At 47.1% G+C, this 12,288-nt stretch overlaps 2 protein-coding genes across 2 annotated transcripts; one reads left to right on the top strand and one right to left on the bottom strand.

The window, feature by feature from the left end:
* The first annotated feature begins 522 nt into the window (after positions 1-522).
* Positions 523-3,649, top strand: LOC123156820 (mitogen-activated protein kinase 4). Its single transcript, XM_044575004.1, has 3 exons — positions 523-900; positions 1,575-2,000; positions 2,576-3,649. The coding sequence occupies exons 1-3, from the start codon at positions 538-540 to the stop codon at positions 3,260-3,262; spliced, it is 1,476 nt and encodes a 491-aa protein (XP_044430939.1). The 5' UTR covers positions 523-537; the 3' UTR covers positions 3,263-3,649.
* A 336-nt stretch (positions 3,650-3,985) lies between these two features.
* On the bottom strand, positions 3,986-5,549 carry LOC123159229 (macrophage migration inhibitory factor homolog). Its single transcript, XM_044577057.1, has 3 exons — positions 5,245-5,549; positions 4,933-5,133; positions 3,986-4,239 (listed from the first exon to the last, which is right to left on the bottom strand). The coding sequence occupies exons 1-3, from the start codon at positions 5,353-5,355 to the stop codon at positions 4,204-4,206; spliced, it is 348 nt and encodes a 115-aa protein (XP_044432992.1). The 5' UTR covers positions 5,356-5,549; the 3' UTR covers positions 3,986-4,203.
* Between the last annotated feature and the right edge of the window lie 6,739 nt (positions 5,550-12,288).

The following is a 12,288-nucleotide window of genomic DNA, read 5'->3' as shown; positions in this document are numbered from 1 at the left end:
GATCAAATAATACAATATCTGCAGCGCTAACTATAATCGGGAAGCCGAGTGGTTAAGCGTAACCACTGACTCATCATCATGGACATGACCCCAAATATCTAGGACGATAAACTCGCCGAACCCGCATCACGCGGCGAAACCATGCATGCCATGACATCCCTGGCGTCAATCACGTCCATACGCGCCTCTGCCGCTGGCTGGCTCAACGGGGAGAGGAAAGGCGCGCGCGCCGGCAAAGCAACCCAACTAGTGCACCGATCCGGAAAACGACCCACATTTTACTCTACCGCCCGAGCCCAGCGCGCCCTCGTGGCCCCGCCCGACGCCGGCCACGCACGCACGCTAGTTCCGAGCCGTCGCCCCAGCGCCGCACGCTACGCGGGGGCGGGGCCGGGCGCGCACGTGCGATGCGTTGCCGGAAAGCCGGTGGGCGGCTTACCCGGACCGGAAGGACGATGATGAAGCAGGGTCGCCTCGTCGATTGGTCTCGATCCCGGTCCCGAGGAGCGGCGACGGCCATGTGTCCCGAGGCCGGCCATGTGGGCAGGGCGGCGGGTATATATAGGGCGGCCACATGAGGCCTTCCTCATCATCTTCCTCAGCCTGCCGCGTGTTCCATCGCTAGCTGCCCGCCCCTTCGCTGTACCTGAGCGGCACCCATCCATCGCCATCTCCTCGTCACCACTCCCACAAGTCCAGTGGAGCTACGTGCGTGCGTACGTTCGTTCCTTCCTTCCTTCCTTCCCCGAAATAAAAAATAGACAGAGAGCCCTCCTGCTCGGTCGCCCTCTGCCCCTGCCTCCGTCTCCGCGTGCGCTCCCCACCCCCTTCCTCCCCCGCTCCCGGACGTGCTCTGCTTCTCCAGATCCGCCGCCGACGCTGCTGCTGCCGCGTCCTGAGGTGAGTGATCGATCCCGCCCGCACACGGGGCGGGGGGCTCGCCCCCTCCTCCTCCATTTTCGTTCCCTTTCTTGAGGCGAAGCAAAGCAAGAGCTTATGCATGCGGGTGGCGAATTGGGTTTGCTTCCGGCTCCGGTCGCCGGTAGGATGCTCGTGTTAGGGGCAGCCGGGAGGAGTTGCGTCGAAATGCGGCCGATTCGGTCCGATTCGGCGGCGGATTGCAGCGCCCAGCTTTGGATTGTGCTGCGCTGGCCGCTGGGCTTGGGGTCAGAGGGTGGCTCTGATTCGTTTCAAAACACACCACTGGGACTGGGTCAGTCAAACAAACAGTGTTAGGCAGACACTGGTGTTAGGTTGAGGATAAAATTGTGGGGGTGGAAACACATGCTGCTAGTAGTTGTGCCATGGAAAAGGTCAAGCTCATAAGACTTGGCAAAATTAAATTGGCCAAGGCGGATGAGCGTCGCTCACCGTGTTAGCCTGTTAGACACTTGTGTTAGGGTGATGATGACTTGTGTGTGGGGTGGAAACAGAGACTGTTAGTACCATGGGTCAAGCTGATAAGACTTGGCAAAATTAAATTGGCACCCTAAACTAGTAAACTTTTTCCTTGTTATGCTTCCTTTGTTCTCAATTAATAGACTGGTAACTCTATGTTTCCTTCTTCTCCGCAGAAAATGGCGATGATGGTGGATCCCCCGAATGGCATGGGAAACCACGGGAAGCACTACTACACCATGTGGCAGACCATGTTCGAGATCGACACCAAGTACGTGCCGATCAAGCCCATCGGGAGAGGAGCCTACGGGATAGTTTGCTCCTCGATCAACCAGGAGACCAACGAAAAGGTCGCCATCAAGAAGATAAACAACGTCTTTGACAACCGCGTGGATGCGCTGAGGACGCTGCGCGAGCTGAAGCTCCTTCGGCACCTGCGCCATGAGAATGTCATTGCCTTGAAGGATATAATGATGCCGATACATAGGAGGAGCTTCAAGGATGTCTACTTGGTCTCCGAGCTCATGGACACGGATCTGCATCAGATAGTCAAGTCGTCTCAGCCGCTGTCCAATGACCACTGCCAGTATTTCCTTTTTCAGGTATGCGTCGGCTCTGTTTTGCATTCTTACCTTTGCATAACGCTTATCCATGTAGTCTTTCATCTGTTCACCATTCTGACATAAGCTAGTTTGTTCATGCTTCAGGTGTACGCCAGTATAATGTTGTTTTTGCAGTTCGTACTAATTTGCATTAAGTTTATGATCTATCTAAAGCTGTTGGGTTTTAACTAGTTAAGTTGCCAAAGAACAATCTGCTAATTTATGGAAGAAGCACATGTCAATTTGAATATGTCTAGTAGTAGCTTAGCTTCTATAGCTGCTCCCTAATGGTGCTTGTGCCCTGGAAGTGCATTTCTTAAAAGCAACCTAATACACAGCAGACATGCATATGGTATTTGCATGAACCTATAACTTGAGCCTCTGTAAATTATTTGAGGAAAACTATGTAGAAACTGAACTTGAGCATCTTGCATTGGACCGATAATTAAATAGTTGTCCTACAGATTAGTCTTGTTTGTTACCATGCCATCTTCTCCTTTTTCTGCTGATCCTTTTTCTCTCATATTTGTCGATCAATCAATAATCTAAGACCCCACTATTTTCCTTGACTGTAGCTGCTCCGAGGACTGAAGTACCTTCATTCAGCGGGGATACTCCATAGAGACCTGAAGCCTGGGAACCTTCTGGTCAATGCGAACTGTGACCTGAAGATCTGTGACTTTGGTCTGGCTCGCACAAATAACACTAAAGGTCAGTTTATGACCGAATACGTTGTCACCCGCTGGTACAGAGCTCCCGAGCTGCTCCTCTGCTGCGACAACTATGGCACCTCCATAGATGTCTGGTCTGTTGGCTGCATCTTTGCTGAGCTACTTGGCCGCAAGCCGATCTTTCCAGGAACCGAGTGCCTTAATCAGCTTAAGCTTATAGTCAATGTTCTTGGCACCATGAGCGAAACTGACCTTGCGTTCATTGACAACCCAAAAGCTCGCAACTACATTAAATCCCTTCCATACACCCCGGGGATGCCCCTCAGTATCATGTACCCGCACGCCCATCCTCTTGCCATTGATCTGTTGCAGAAGATGCTTGTCTTTGACCCTTCCAAGAGGATCAGTGTCACCCAGGCTCTGGAGCACCCCTACATGTCCCCGCTGTATGATCCCAGCGCAAACCCTCCTGCTCAGGTGCCCATCGATCTCGACATAGATGAAAACATTGGCACAGATATGATCCGAGAAATGTTGTGGCAGGAGATGCTCCAGTATCACCCTGAGGCCGCCAGGATGGTGAATATGTGACAAGCAGGAATGAACATGTGAGAGCAGTGTGCCACACCAGGGTCTTCACATGTTCGTTCTTCATATAAAGCTTTAATGCAATTATCGCAATGCCGTCGAGTGACCTGTTTATGTAAATATGTGCACAATAAACGGCGTATGGATTTCTCTAGCTGTGGATCAGTACTTGCTAGTATATATAGACTACTGTGTTGTAGAAACGGAATTCGGTTATCAAGAATCTGGTTATGAAGAAGCTTGTGTAAGTTGTAATCTTCTCTCTTTTTTCCCCTGATTGTAAGTTTGTAATCTTAGACACTGCTCTATGTATATGGACTACTGTGTTGTAGAAGCGGAATTCGGTTTATTAAGAATTGGGTTATGAAGAAGCTTGTGTAAGTTGTAATATTCCCTTTTCCCCATGATTGTAAGTTGTAATTTTAGAAGCTGCTCTATGTAAGGAGGTCTAAACTTTCAAGTGACCTTGTTTTGCTTCTACCTTCAAATTTGTCTTGTTTCTTCAAGAGCTAGAAAATTGCAGTTTGTATGGTGTTTTCTGTTTTTTTTTTTCTGTTTGGCTTAAAAAGTATAAACTCTGCCCTCCCCCCCTCCCACCCCCCACTCCCCAACCTGCAATGTATTATGTATACACTGAATGTGCTGATGCTATGGTGGTCAAAGTTATTACTCCTGTTCCCCTGGGAAAGAACTCATCCGAAGAATTCTGAACTCTCAAGCCCTCAATGGAGTGGTTGGATTGTTTTCACTTTGTTTTTATACTGAACAAATAAGCAAACAAAAGCAGAACTTGCATTCTGTTGACTTGAAATCACAGCACTAGTACTTCAGATATGCGAGAAATATTAACTGACGAAAATCCAAGATGCAGATGATACACAGTGGGGCATGGTATGGTACTGGTTCACTACTGTCGCCAACATCTTTCTTCTGATGGATTTGTCTTAGAACGTGGTTCCGTTGAAGCCCACATTGTACCCCTGCAGCACCAAAACGAGGAACATCACATGACAAAAAAAGAAGTCAAATACAGATTTACTCCCGATGAAAAGAACGATCCTGTGACGGTGTGAGTAGAGTTCTGGGCTATGTTGCACGGATACTTCAGAAAGTGTGCGTATCCAGCCGTATACTGCCCCGATACTCAGATACTGCCCCGATACCGTATCTCATAAGTATCCCTTGATTTTTTATTTTTTTTAAATAATTTTTGATACTCCTAGGATACTTCTGTGATACGTTTTGGATACCTGAGGTCCCTCGTTTGACGTGAAATTCCCTCAATAGTAAAGACGCACTTTTGAAAGATTCCCAACATGGGCGCGAGTTCATGCCAAAACATGATTGTCAATATTCTTGTTTAATTGAAAGGTGAGCAAGTGAGAGTCGATGCACTGATTAAAAGAATAAACTTAAGAAAATCCACTGTCAATTAATGGAAGTGGACCAAGTGCAAGAAAACAAAGGTAATAATCCTATTGAGGCATGCTTTGATGACTTAGAAGCTCTATTTTCTTCAATATTTTTAATAATTAAACGTGTCCCGTATCCATGTTCTCAGACAATTGGCGTATCGGGCGTATCCCCGTATCATGTATCCGATACGTATCCAAGTATCCGTGCAACGTGGGTTCTGGGGTGGGGCGCGGAGGAGGATCAATGTGCGTGCGTACCTGGACATCGTCGAACTTGACGTAGAACCTGCTGGCGCTGATGGAGAGCTTGGCCTCGAGGATGTCGGCGAGGGCGGCGCTGAGCTTGCCGTTGACGCCGGGACCCAGGCCCCCGATGGACATGATCTCCCCGTACGCCGCGGGCTCCTCGCTCCCGGCGAACGACGTCGGCACCGACCCGTCGATCGACACCGTCACGTACTGCGCCACAAAGGGCAGCGGGTCAGCAACGCAGTCTGAGTCGGGAAGGCATTCCGTCGAGCAGACGGAGCGCGCGCCGGGGAAGGGAGGGGTCTAGGAGTTGGGGGTTACGGATTCTGGCTTGCCGATGATCCTGGCGAGCGCCCTGGAGCAGTCCCGGAGGATGTCGGCGGCGACGACGGCGTCCACCGGCACGTTGGTGCTCAGGCTCAGCTGCGGCATCGCGTACGGCGGGGTGTGGAATCTGTGGTGGACAGGGGAGCGAGGCACGCGCGCTAGCCGAGACGAGCGGGAAGGAGCAAGAGAGGATTGATTACGTGCGGCGATAGCGAGGGAGAGGAGGATTTGGCGCGGGCCCGGGCAGCCCGAGCCCGCCCCGGGGGCCGGGGCCGAGCTTCTTTCCGGCTGGGCGAGTCGGCTCAGTCGCTGGTCAAGAGTTGCATTTCCGTTCGCTGGTCAGGAGCCGACTTTTTCCGTGACAGTGTGTTTGCTGGAGGAAATCTGTGATAGTGAACGGAAGTGGGAGGGCATCAGCATAGTTTATTTCTTTGGATAAATAAATAATAGTTCTTGGAGAGGAAAACGAGTTTAGGAGGTCAGCTTTCATTGTTTATATTTTCATAAAAAGGCAAACTTTATTGATTCATAATGCCGCATAAAAATATACAAGCATAATAAACACACACTTAACCTACGTAAAATTAGAATGCACATAGTCAAGACCAACGCGCGCACAGCCTCACACTGAGAAAAGAAAAGTTGAAAGCGGCATCTGAATGTCATGTTGAAGCGAACTCAAGCATGCAGTTGCAAGCTTCAACAACAACCACCACTGATGACAGAACTCCGGACTACGAGAAAAGTGCTTCAACATCGATGATTGCAAGAAGGGGACAACACGAGAACACCGTCAATTGCCATATCCAACCATGGAGGCTAGATTTTGGGTTTTCACCCTGGAAAATAATTCTGAGCAAACTACATGCAAATGCCTCCAAAAAGGGTAGGAAGTCGAACACCATCATTGTCGGGTACAACCAACGTAGGTGAGACCTAGAGTTTTCACTTCGGAACACGAGACCATGCGCTTAAAAGCACCACCAAACTTCCATGTACTATCGACCCCATTTTCAATGAAGAAGTCGCCGCTGCAAGCCAGATCGTGACGCCTTGACAGCCGTACACATTCACATCCATAACATGGACATCACCACAAGAACAAAACATACCATGTTTATGTGGAGTAGATCAGAGCACGTCCATCAGGATCAACAACGTTACCAATGCCACCAATGCCCCACTGAAGGGGTGATCCGGTGGCCTCAACTCTTCGGCAATGTTTGGACACAAAACTGCACACCTAAAGCCACCAGAGCCGCCATGACCCATACGGGTCCATCCGACAGCCCCGTCCCATCTTCCCCAAAATTCGTTGGAGACAGTTCCAGACACAACGCCGAGTATTCAGGTAGCGAAACTGGCAGGGAAGCCTCATCAGAGCCTGATCACCCGCCGCCGCCACTTAGTGTGACGCTTGTGTCATCCGACCGCCACCGCATGCCTTGTGATCGTTGTCATCATGCAAGGAGTCGAGCATACATGTGCCATACTCATGGTAATCCATCATTGTCACATACCTTGTGTCCACCGTCTAGGCATCACCGCATGCCAGATCTGACAGGGACATCGCCGTCAGTAGTCAACCACACATGACGCAATCACTACTGCCACCCAATGTTGCCCCATAAGCCATAACATGTGGAGACCAACCTAGCCATCGACCAGAAGGAAGCCAATGTCGCACCAGATCAAAGTTGCAGCTGATGGAACACCACATGAACAACGAGTAGGCCACACTCCACAGATTGGCCATGTATAGCATCCTACAGCCAGGCCTCATCCGCTTGCAATAGATCGCAAGCAGCCATGCTACCAACCGCACGACAGTGCACCCGGTCACGCCGACCATAAAGCGAATGAGATGGGAAAGAGGAGGTAGAGAGGGCGGGCGTGCTGGGAAGGCCCTCCACCACGGGTAAACTTCCCCGGAAGGACATCGCTAACGATGGCTTGGTGGAGGCGAGGAGGTCAGCTTCCATGTATCAGTCCCCAAAGCCATGCTACACATGCAACATACTAGCAACTACACACATCAACACACTTAGCAACAAAAATGACATAGTTCATGCTAACAAACAAGCATTGTTCATATAACCAAAAAGATATATCAGTTCAAGCCAAACAGGAGAGGACATGACATGACAAGATTCATACTAAGAGAGCTAAATATAAACAAAGACAGGGAGTTTGGGGATACAAAACGTGAAAGTAATGAATGTTGCCTTATTATGAAAACTGTGGTGGAAGTTGTTTAATATTGAAGGCTTATGGCAGGAAATGCTCACTAGCAAATAATGTAAGCATAAAAAACTAGCTAATTGCAAGTTCATACAGGGGAATTCCCAGTTCTGGTATGAGCTTATTAAGCACAAAGAACATTTCCTCTCTCTGTGTAAATTTGAGGTTACAAATGGGGAAAGTATTAGACTCTGAGAAGACGGATGGCTAGGGAATAAATCTCTTAAACACAATTCCCCCCGTCTGTATAATTTGTGTTTTTACAAGAACAAGTCACTTAAACAAATGATTGATAAAGGGCTGGACGTAGTCCAGTTTCAAAGAACTTTATAGGGACACCCTCTAGAACTGTGGACCCACATAAAAGAGTGTTGTGCTCAAATGGCTATCTACACAGAGAGATACGATTAAATGGATGCTTAATAAAAATGGGATCTACACCGTGAAATCCTATTATAGATATTTGATTGAGAATGGTATTAAATACCCACATGCCTTTATGTGGACCAAAAATTCCCCCTAGGGTGAAAGTATTCATATGGCTGGTACTTAGGAACATCATCTTAACTAGAGATAATTTGCATAGGAGAGGGTGGAAGGGTGACAGGCAATGTCCGTTGTCCATTCTGTATGCAAGAAGAAAACATTGATCATCTTTTTCTTGAGATGTTCAATAGCTAGGTTTCTTTGGAACATTGTCGGTTGTGCTTTTTAACTTCTCTTAAATTCCTTACAATATCAAAGATTTGTTTAATGTATGGCTGACATCCTTTAAAAAATAGGAAAAGAATATGGTAATTGTTGGGCTTTCTGTTGTATGTTGAACTATCTGAAAATGAGAAATGAAGTGATATTTGATAACAACAAGGTGATAACCCTTGTGTGCATGTTAATTTGATTGTTAAGTTGTTGCATGGTTTGCTTGTTCTGCATATAAATCCAGAAAAACGAAGGCTAATGAAGGAGGGCGTAAGAAAATTTGATATGATTGTTGGAGATGTTTTCAAAGCCATGCTGGGCTGGAAGAACATGCATACAATCACTGCGGGATGAAGATGTGTCCATCTCGCCTGGCTTTGAAGTCTTCGTTTGCTGGAGTCTCGACGTTGATGGTCGTTTATCCCTCTTTCGTTGTTTTAGTCTGGTTATCTCTGGTCTGTAATATAAAACACACTTCCTACTGCACTCTGTAGGCTAGGTTGTAGCTTCGTTCAGGGGATATTTTGCTTTGTGTCTTGTGTTGTTGTGCGGGTGCTTTGCTCGGTTGCTTCAGCTTCCTAGATCGTGCATCGTTTGCGTCGTTCTCTAGCAAGGCCCCTAGTAGTTTGTAACGGAAAATGTGGTTTCTGATATATATAAAAATCAGAGAGTTCGCTCTCTTTACAAAAAAACAAAGACGGGGAATGACGGAGGAAATCACCATTTCCTTGCCAGCCCCTTCCCCTTACGGTCGCCGGTGTGATTGCACCCCTTCGTGTAGGTGTCGGTGGCATGAGGCAGAGTCGTCCTCATCCAGATGACGGAGTCGCCGGAGGAGGAGATGATGCCGGCCATCCGATGGACTGCGCACCCCTTCTCGCTAGTCGGGCAGCCTTGGCTTTGGCCGCCGCATCCTCCCTTGCCTCGCGCTCCGACTGCTCGCTGGCGAGCCGGAGTGCCATGGCGTTCTTGCGGCAGAGACACCCCGCGTTGGTCTCCGCCATGGTGAGCGAGTGGTGGATGACTGTTGTGAGGAGACCAGCGGGTGGACACCGCTTCCTCCGTCACCACCGCCCTCTCCCTCCCCGCTACCTCTCGTGGCATGCGGTGCGCGCCATGGATTCGAGCATCTATATCCATGGTGGCGCTGGTGCAGGCATCTGGACCCATCAATGGCCGGGGACGCTAGCAGGAGCAAGGAGAGGAGAGCTCGAAGAGGGGCAAGGGGACCTTGAGCTACGGGGATGCAACGACCGGCATAGTTGCCTGCATTGTATTTGCGGGGTGACGAGGGATGGCGCGGAGGCAGTGCTTCCGCTTTCCCCCTTGGCAAGCCGCTACCACCGCAGCACCATGCTGACATCAAGCTCCTCGTCACCCTTGTCTCGCGCAACAACGACTCCCAGTCGACGGGGTCGTCGATACGTCCATTTTGCACCATGTTTTATTATGGTTATTTATGTTGTTTTATTGTATAATAATGCTTTTGGAGTAATTCTAATGCCTTTTTTCTCATAATATGCAAGGTATGCACAAAGGGGGAGAATTCTGGCAGCTGGAAACCTGGACCTGAAAAAGCTACGTCAAGCTACCTATTCTGCACAACTCCAAATGAGCTGAAACTTCCCAAGGATTTTTTATGGAATATTTAAGAATTATTGGAGCAAATAAGTACCAGAGGGGGCCACCATGTGGGCACAACCACCTGGGCGCGCCAGGAGGCCCAGGCGCGCCCTGGTGGGTGTTGCCCTCCTCGGCCCACCTCCGGTGCCCCTCTTCTGGTATATAAGTCATTTTGACCTAGAAAAAAAATCAGGAGAGGACTTTCGGGACGAAGCGGCACCGTCTCGAGACGGAACTTGGGCAGGAGCACTTTTGCCCTGTAGCAGAGCGATTTCGCCGGGGGAACTTCCCTCCCGGAGGGGGAAATTATAGTCATCATCATCACCAACAACTCTCCCATCTTGGGGAGGGCTATCTTCGTCAACATATTCAACAACACCAACTCCTCTCAAACCCTAGTTCATCTCTTGTGTTCAATCTTTGTACCAAAACTATAGATTGGTGCTTGTGGGTGACAAGTAGTGTTGATTACATCTTGTAGTTGATTACCTTATGCTTTATTTGGTGGAGGATTATATGTTCAGATCCATTATGCTATTTAACACCCCTCTGATCTTGAGCATGATTATCATTTGTGAGTAGTTACTTTCGTTCTTGAGGTCACGGGAGAAATCATGTTGCAAGTAATCATGTGAACTTGATATGTGTTTGATATTTTGATGATATGTATGTTGTCATTCTCTTAGTGGTGTCATGTGAATGTCGACTACATGACACTTCACCATATTTGAGCCAACGTATCAAATTATCAAAGTACCGAACACGAATTGAGCCAATTTGATGAAAGTGACTAGATGAAATTCCCGTGTACCCTCAAGAACACTTTGCTTATCATAAGAGACCGTTTTGGCCTGTCCTTTTCCTCAAAAGGATTTGGCTACCTTGCTGCACTTTTGTTACTACTTTCGTTACTTGCTCGTTACAAATTATCTTGCTATCAAACTACTCCACTACTTACAATTTTAGCACCTGTAGACATTACCTTGCTAAAAACCACTTGTCATTTCCTTCTGCTCCTTGTTGGGTTCGACACTATTACTTATCGAAAAGGCTACAATTGAACCCATATACTTGTGGGTCATCAAGGTTATTTTTGGCGCCATTGCCGGGGAGTAAAGCGGTCTTGGTAAGTGGAAATTGGTAAGGAAACATTATTACTACGTGCTGAAATTTATTGTCACTTGCTACCATGGAAAACAATCCTTTGAGGGGTTTGTTCGGGGTATCTTCACCTCGACCGGAACCAAAATTAGTTGCCCCTCAACCTACTGCACCTACTAAAAATATTGAGTATGAAATTCCTTCGGGTATCTTAGTACAACTGCTAGCTAATCCTTATGCAGGAGATGGAATCGAACATCCTGATATGCACTTGATATATGTGGATGAAATTTGTGGATTTTAAGCTTGCAGGTTTTCCCATAGATGAAGCTAAGAAGAAGGTTCTCCCTTTATCTTTTAAGGGAAAAGCATTGACATGGTATAGGCTATGCGATAATATTGGATCTTGGAACTGGAATCGGTTGAAATTGGAATTTCATCAAAAAAAATTATCCTATGCATCTAGTTCATCGTGATCGGAATTATATATATAATTTTTGGCCTCGTGAAGGAGAAAGTATCGCTCCAGGATGGGAGAGGCTTAAGTCAATGTTATATTCATGCCCCAATCACGAGCTCTCAAGAGAAATTATTATTCAGAATTTTTATGCTCGGCTTTCTCGTAATGATCAATCCATGCTCGATACTTCTTGTACTGGTTCTTTTATAAAGAAGACTGTTGAATTCCGGTGGGATCTTTTAGAAAGAATTAAACGCAACTCTAAAGATTGGGAACTCGACAAAGGTAAAGAGTCAGGTATTGAACCTAAGTTTGATTGCGTTAAATCTTTTATGAATACCGATGCCTTTTAAAAGTTTAGCACTAAATATGGACTTGACTCTGAGATAGTAGCTTCCTTCTGTGAATCTTTTGCTACTCATGTTGCTCTCCCTAAGGACAAGTGGTTTAAATATCACCCACCAATTAAAGAAGAAGTTAAAGAATCGGTAAAAGCTAAAGAAGAAACTATCATTTACAATGTTGATCCGGTTGTTCCCACTGCTTATATTGAAAAGCCATCTTTCCCTGTCAGGATGAAGGAACATGCTAAAGCTTCAACTATGGTTAACAAAAGTGATGTTAGAACACCCAAACCATCTGGACAAATTAGAGTTGAACCTAGTGTTGCTATGGTTAAAGATCTCTTAGTCGATAATATTGATGGACATGTTATTTACCTCTGTGATGAAGCTTCTAGAATTGTCAAACCTGATAAAAAGGACAAACATAGACCAGTTGTTGACATGCCTGTTGTCTCAGTTAAGATAGGAGATCACTGTTATCATGGGTTATGTGACCTAGGTGCTAGTGTGAGTGCTATTCCTTTTTCCTTATATAAAGAAATTAAGGGTGAAATAGCACCTCTGAAATAG

Source organism: Triticum aestivum, chromosome 7B, assembly GCF_018294505.1.
Source record: "Triticum aestivum cultivar Chinese Spring chromosome 7B, IWGSC CS RefSeq v2.1, whole genome shotgun sequence".
Classification (NCBI taxonomy): Eukaryota; Viridiplantae; Streptophyta; class Magnoliopsida; order Poales; family Poaceae; genus Triticum; species Triticum aestivum.
This window is presented reverse-complemented; position numbering and strand designations above follow the sequence as displayed.

Coding starts and splice junctions, on each gene's coding strand:
- LOC123156820 (XM_044575004.1), top strand. CDS start 538: ATGTGGGCAGGGCGGCGGGTATATATAGGGCGGCCACATGAGGCCTTC. Junction 901..1,574: donor TGCTGCTGCCGCGTCCTGAG/GTGAGTGATCGA, acceptor TCTTCTCCGCAG/AAAATGGCGATGATGGTGGA. Junction 2,001..2,575: donor GCCAGTATTTCCTTTTTCAG/GTATGCGTCGGC, acceptor CCTTGACTGTAG/CTGCTCCGAGGACTGAAGTA.
- LOC123159229 (XM_044577057.1), bottom strand. CDS start 5,355: ATGCCGCAGCTGAGCCTGAGCACCAACGTGCCGGTGGACGCCGTCGTC. Junction 5,134..5,244: donor TCATCGGCAAGCCAGAATCC/GTAACCCCCAAC, acceptor TTTGTGGCGCAG/TACGTGACGGTGTCGATCGA. Junction 4,240..4,932: donor TCAAGTTCGACGATGTCCAG/GTACGCACGCAC, acceptor TTGGTGCTGCAG/GGGTACAATGTGGGCTTCAA.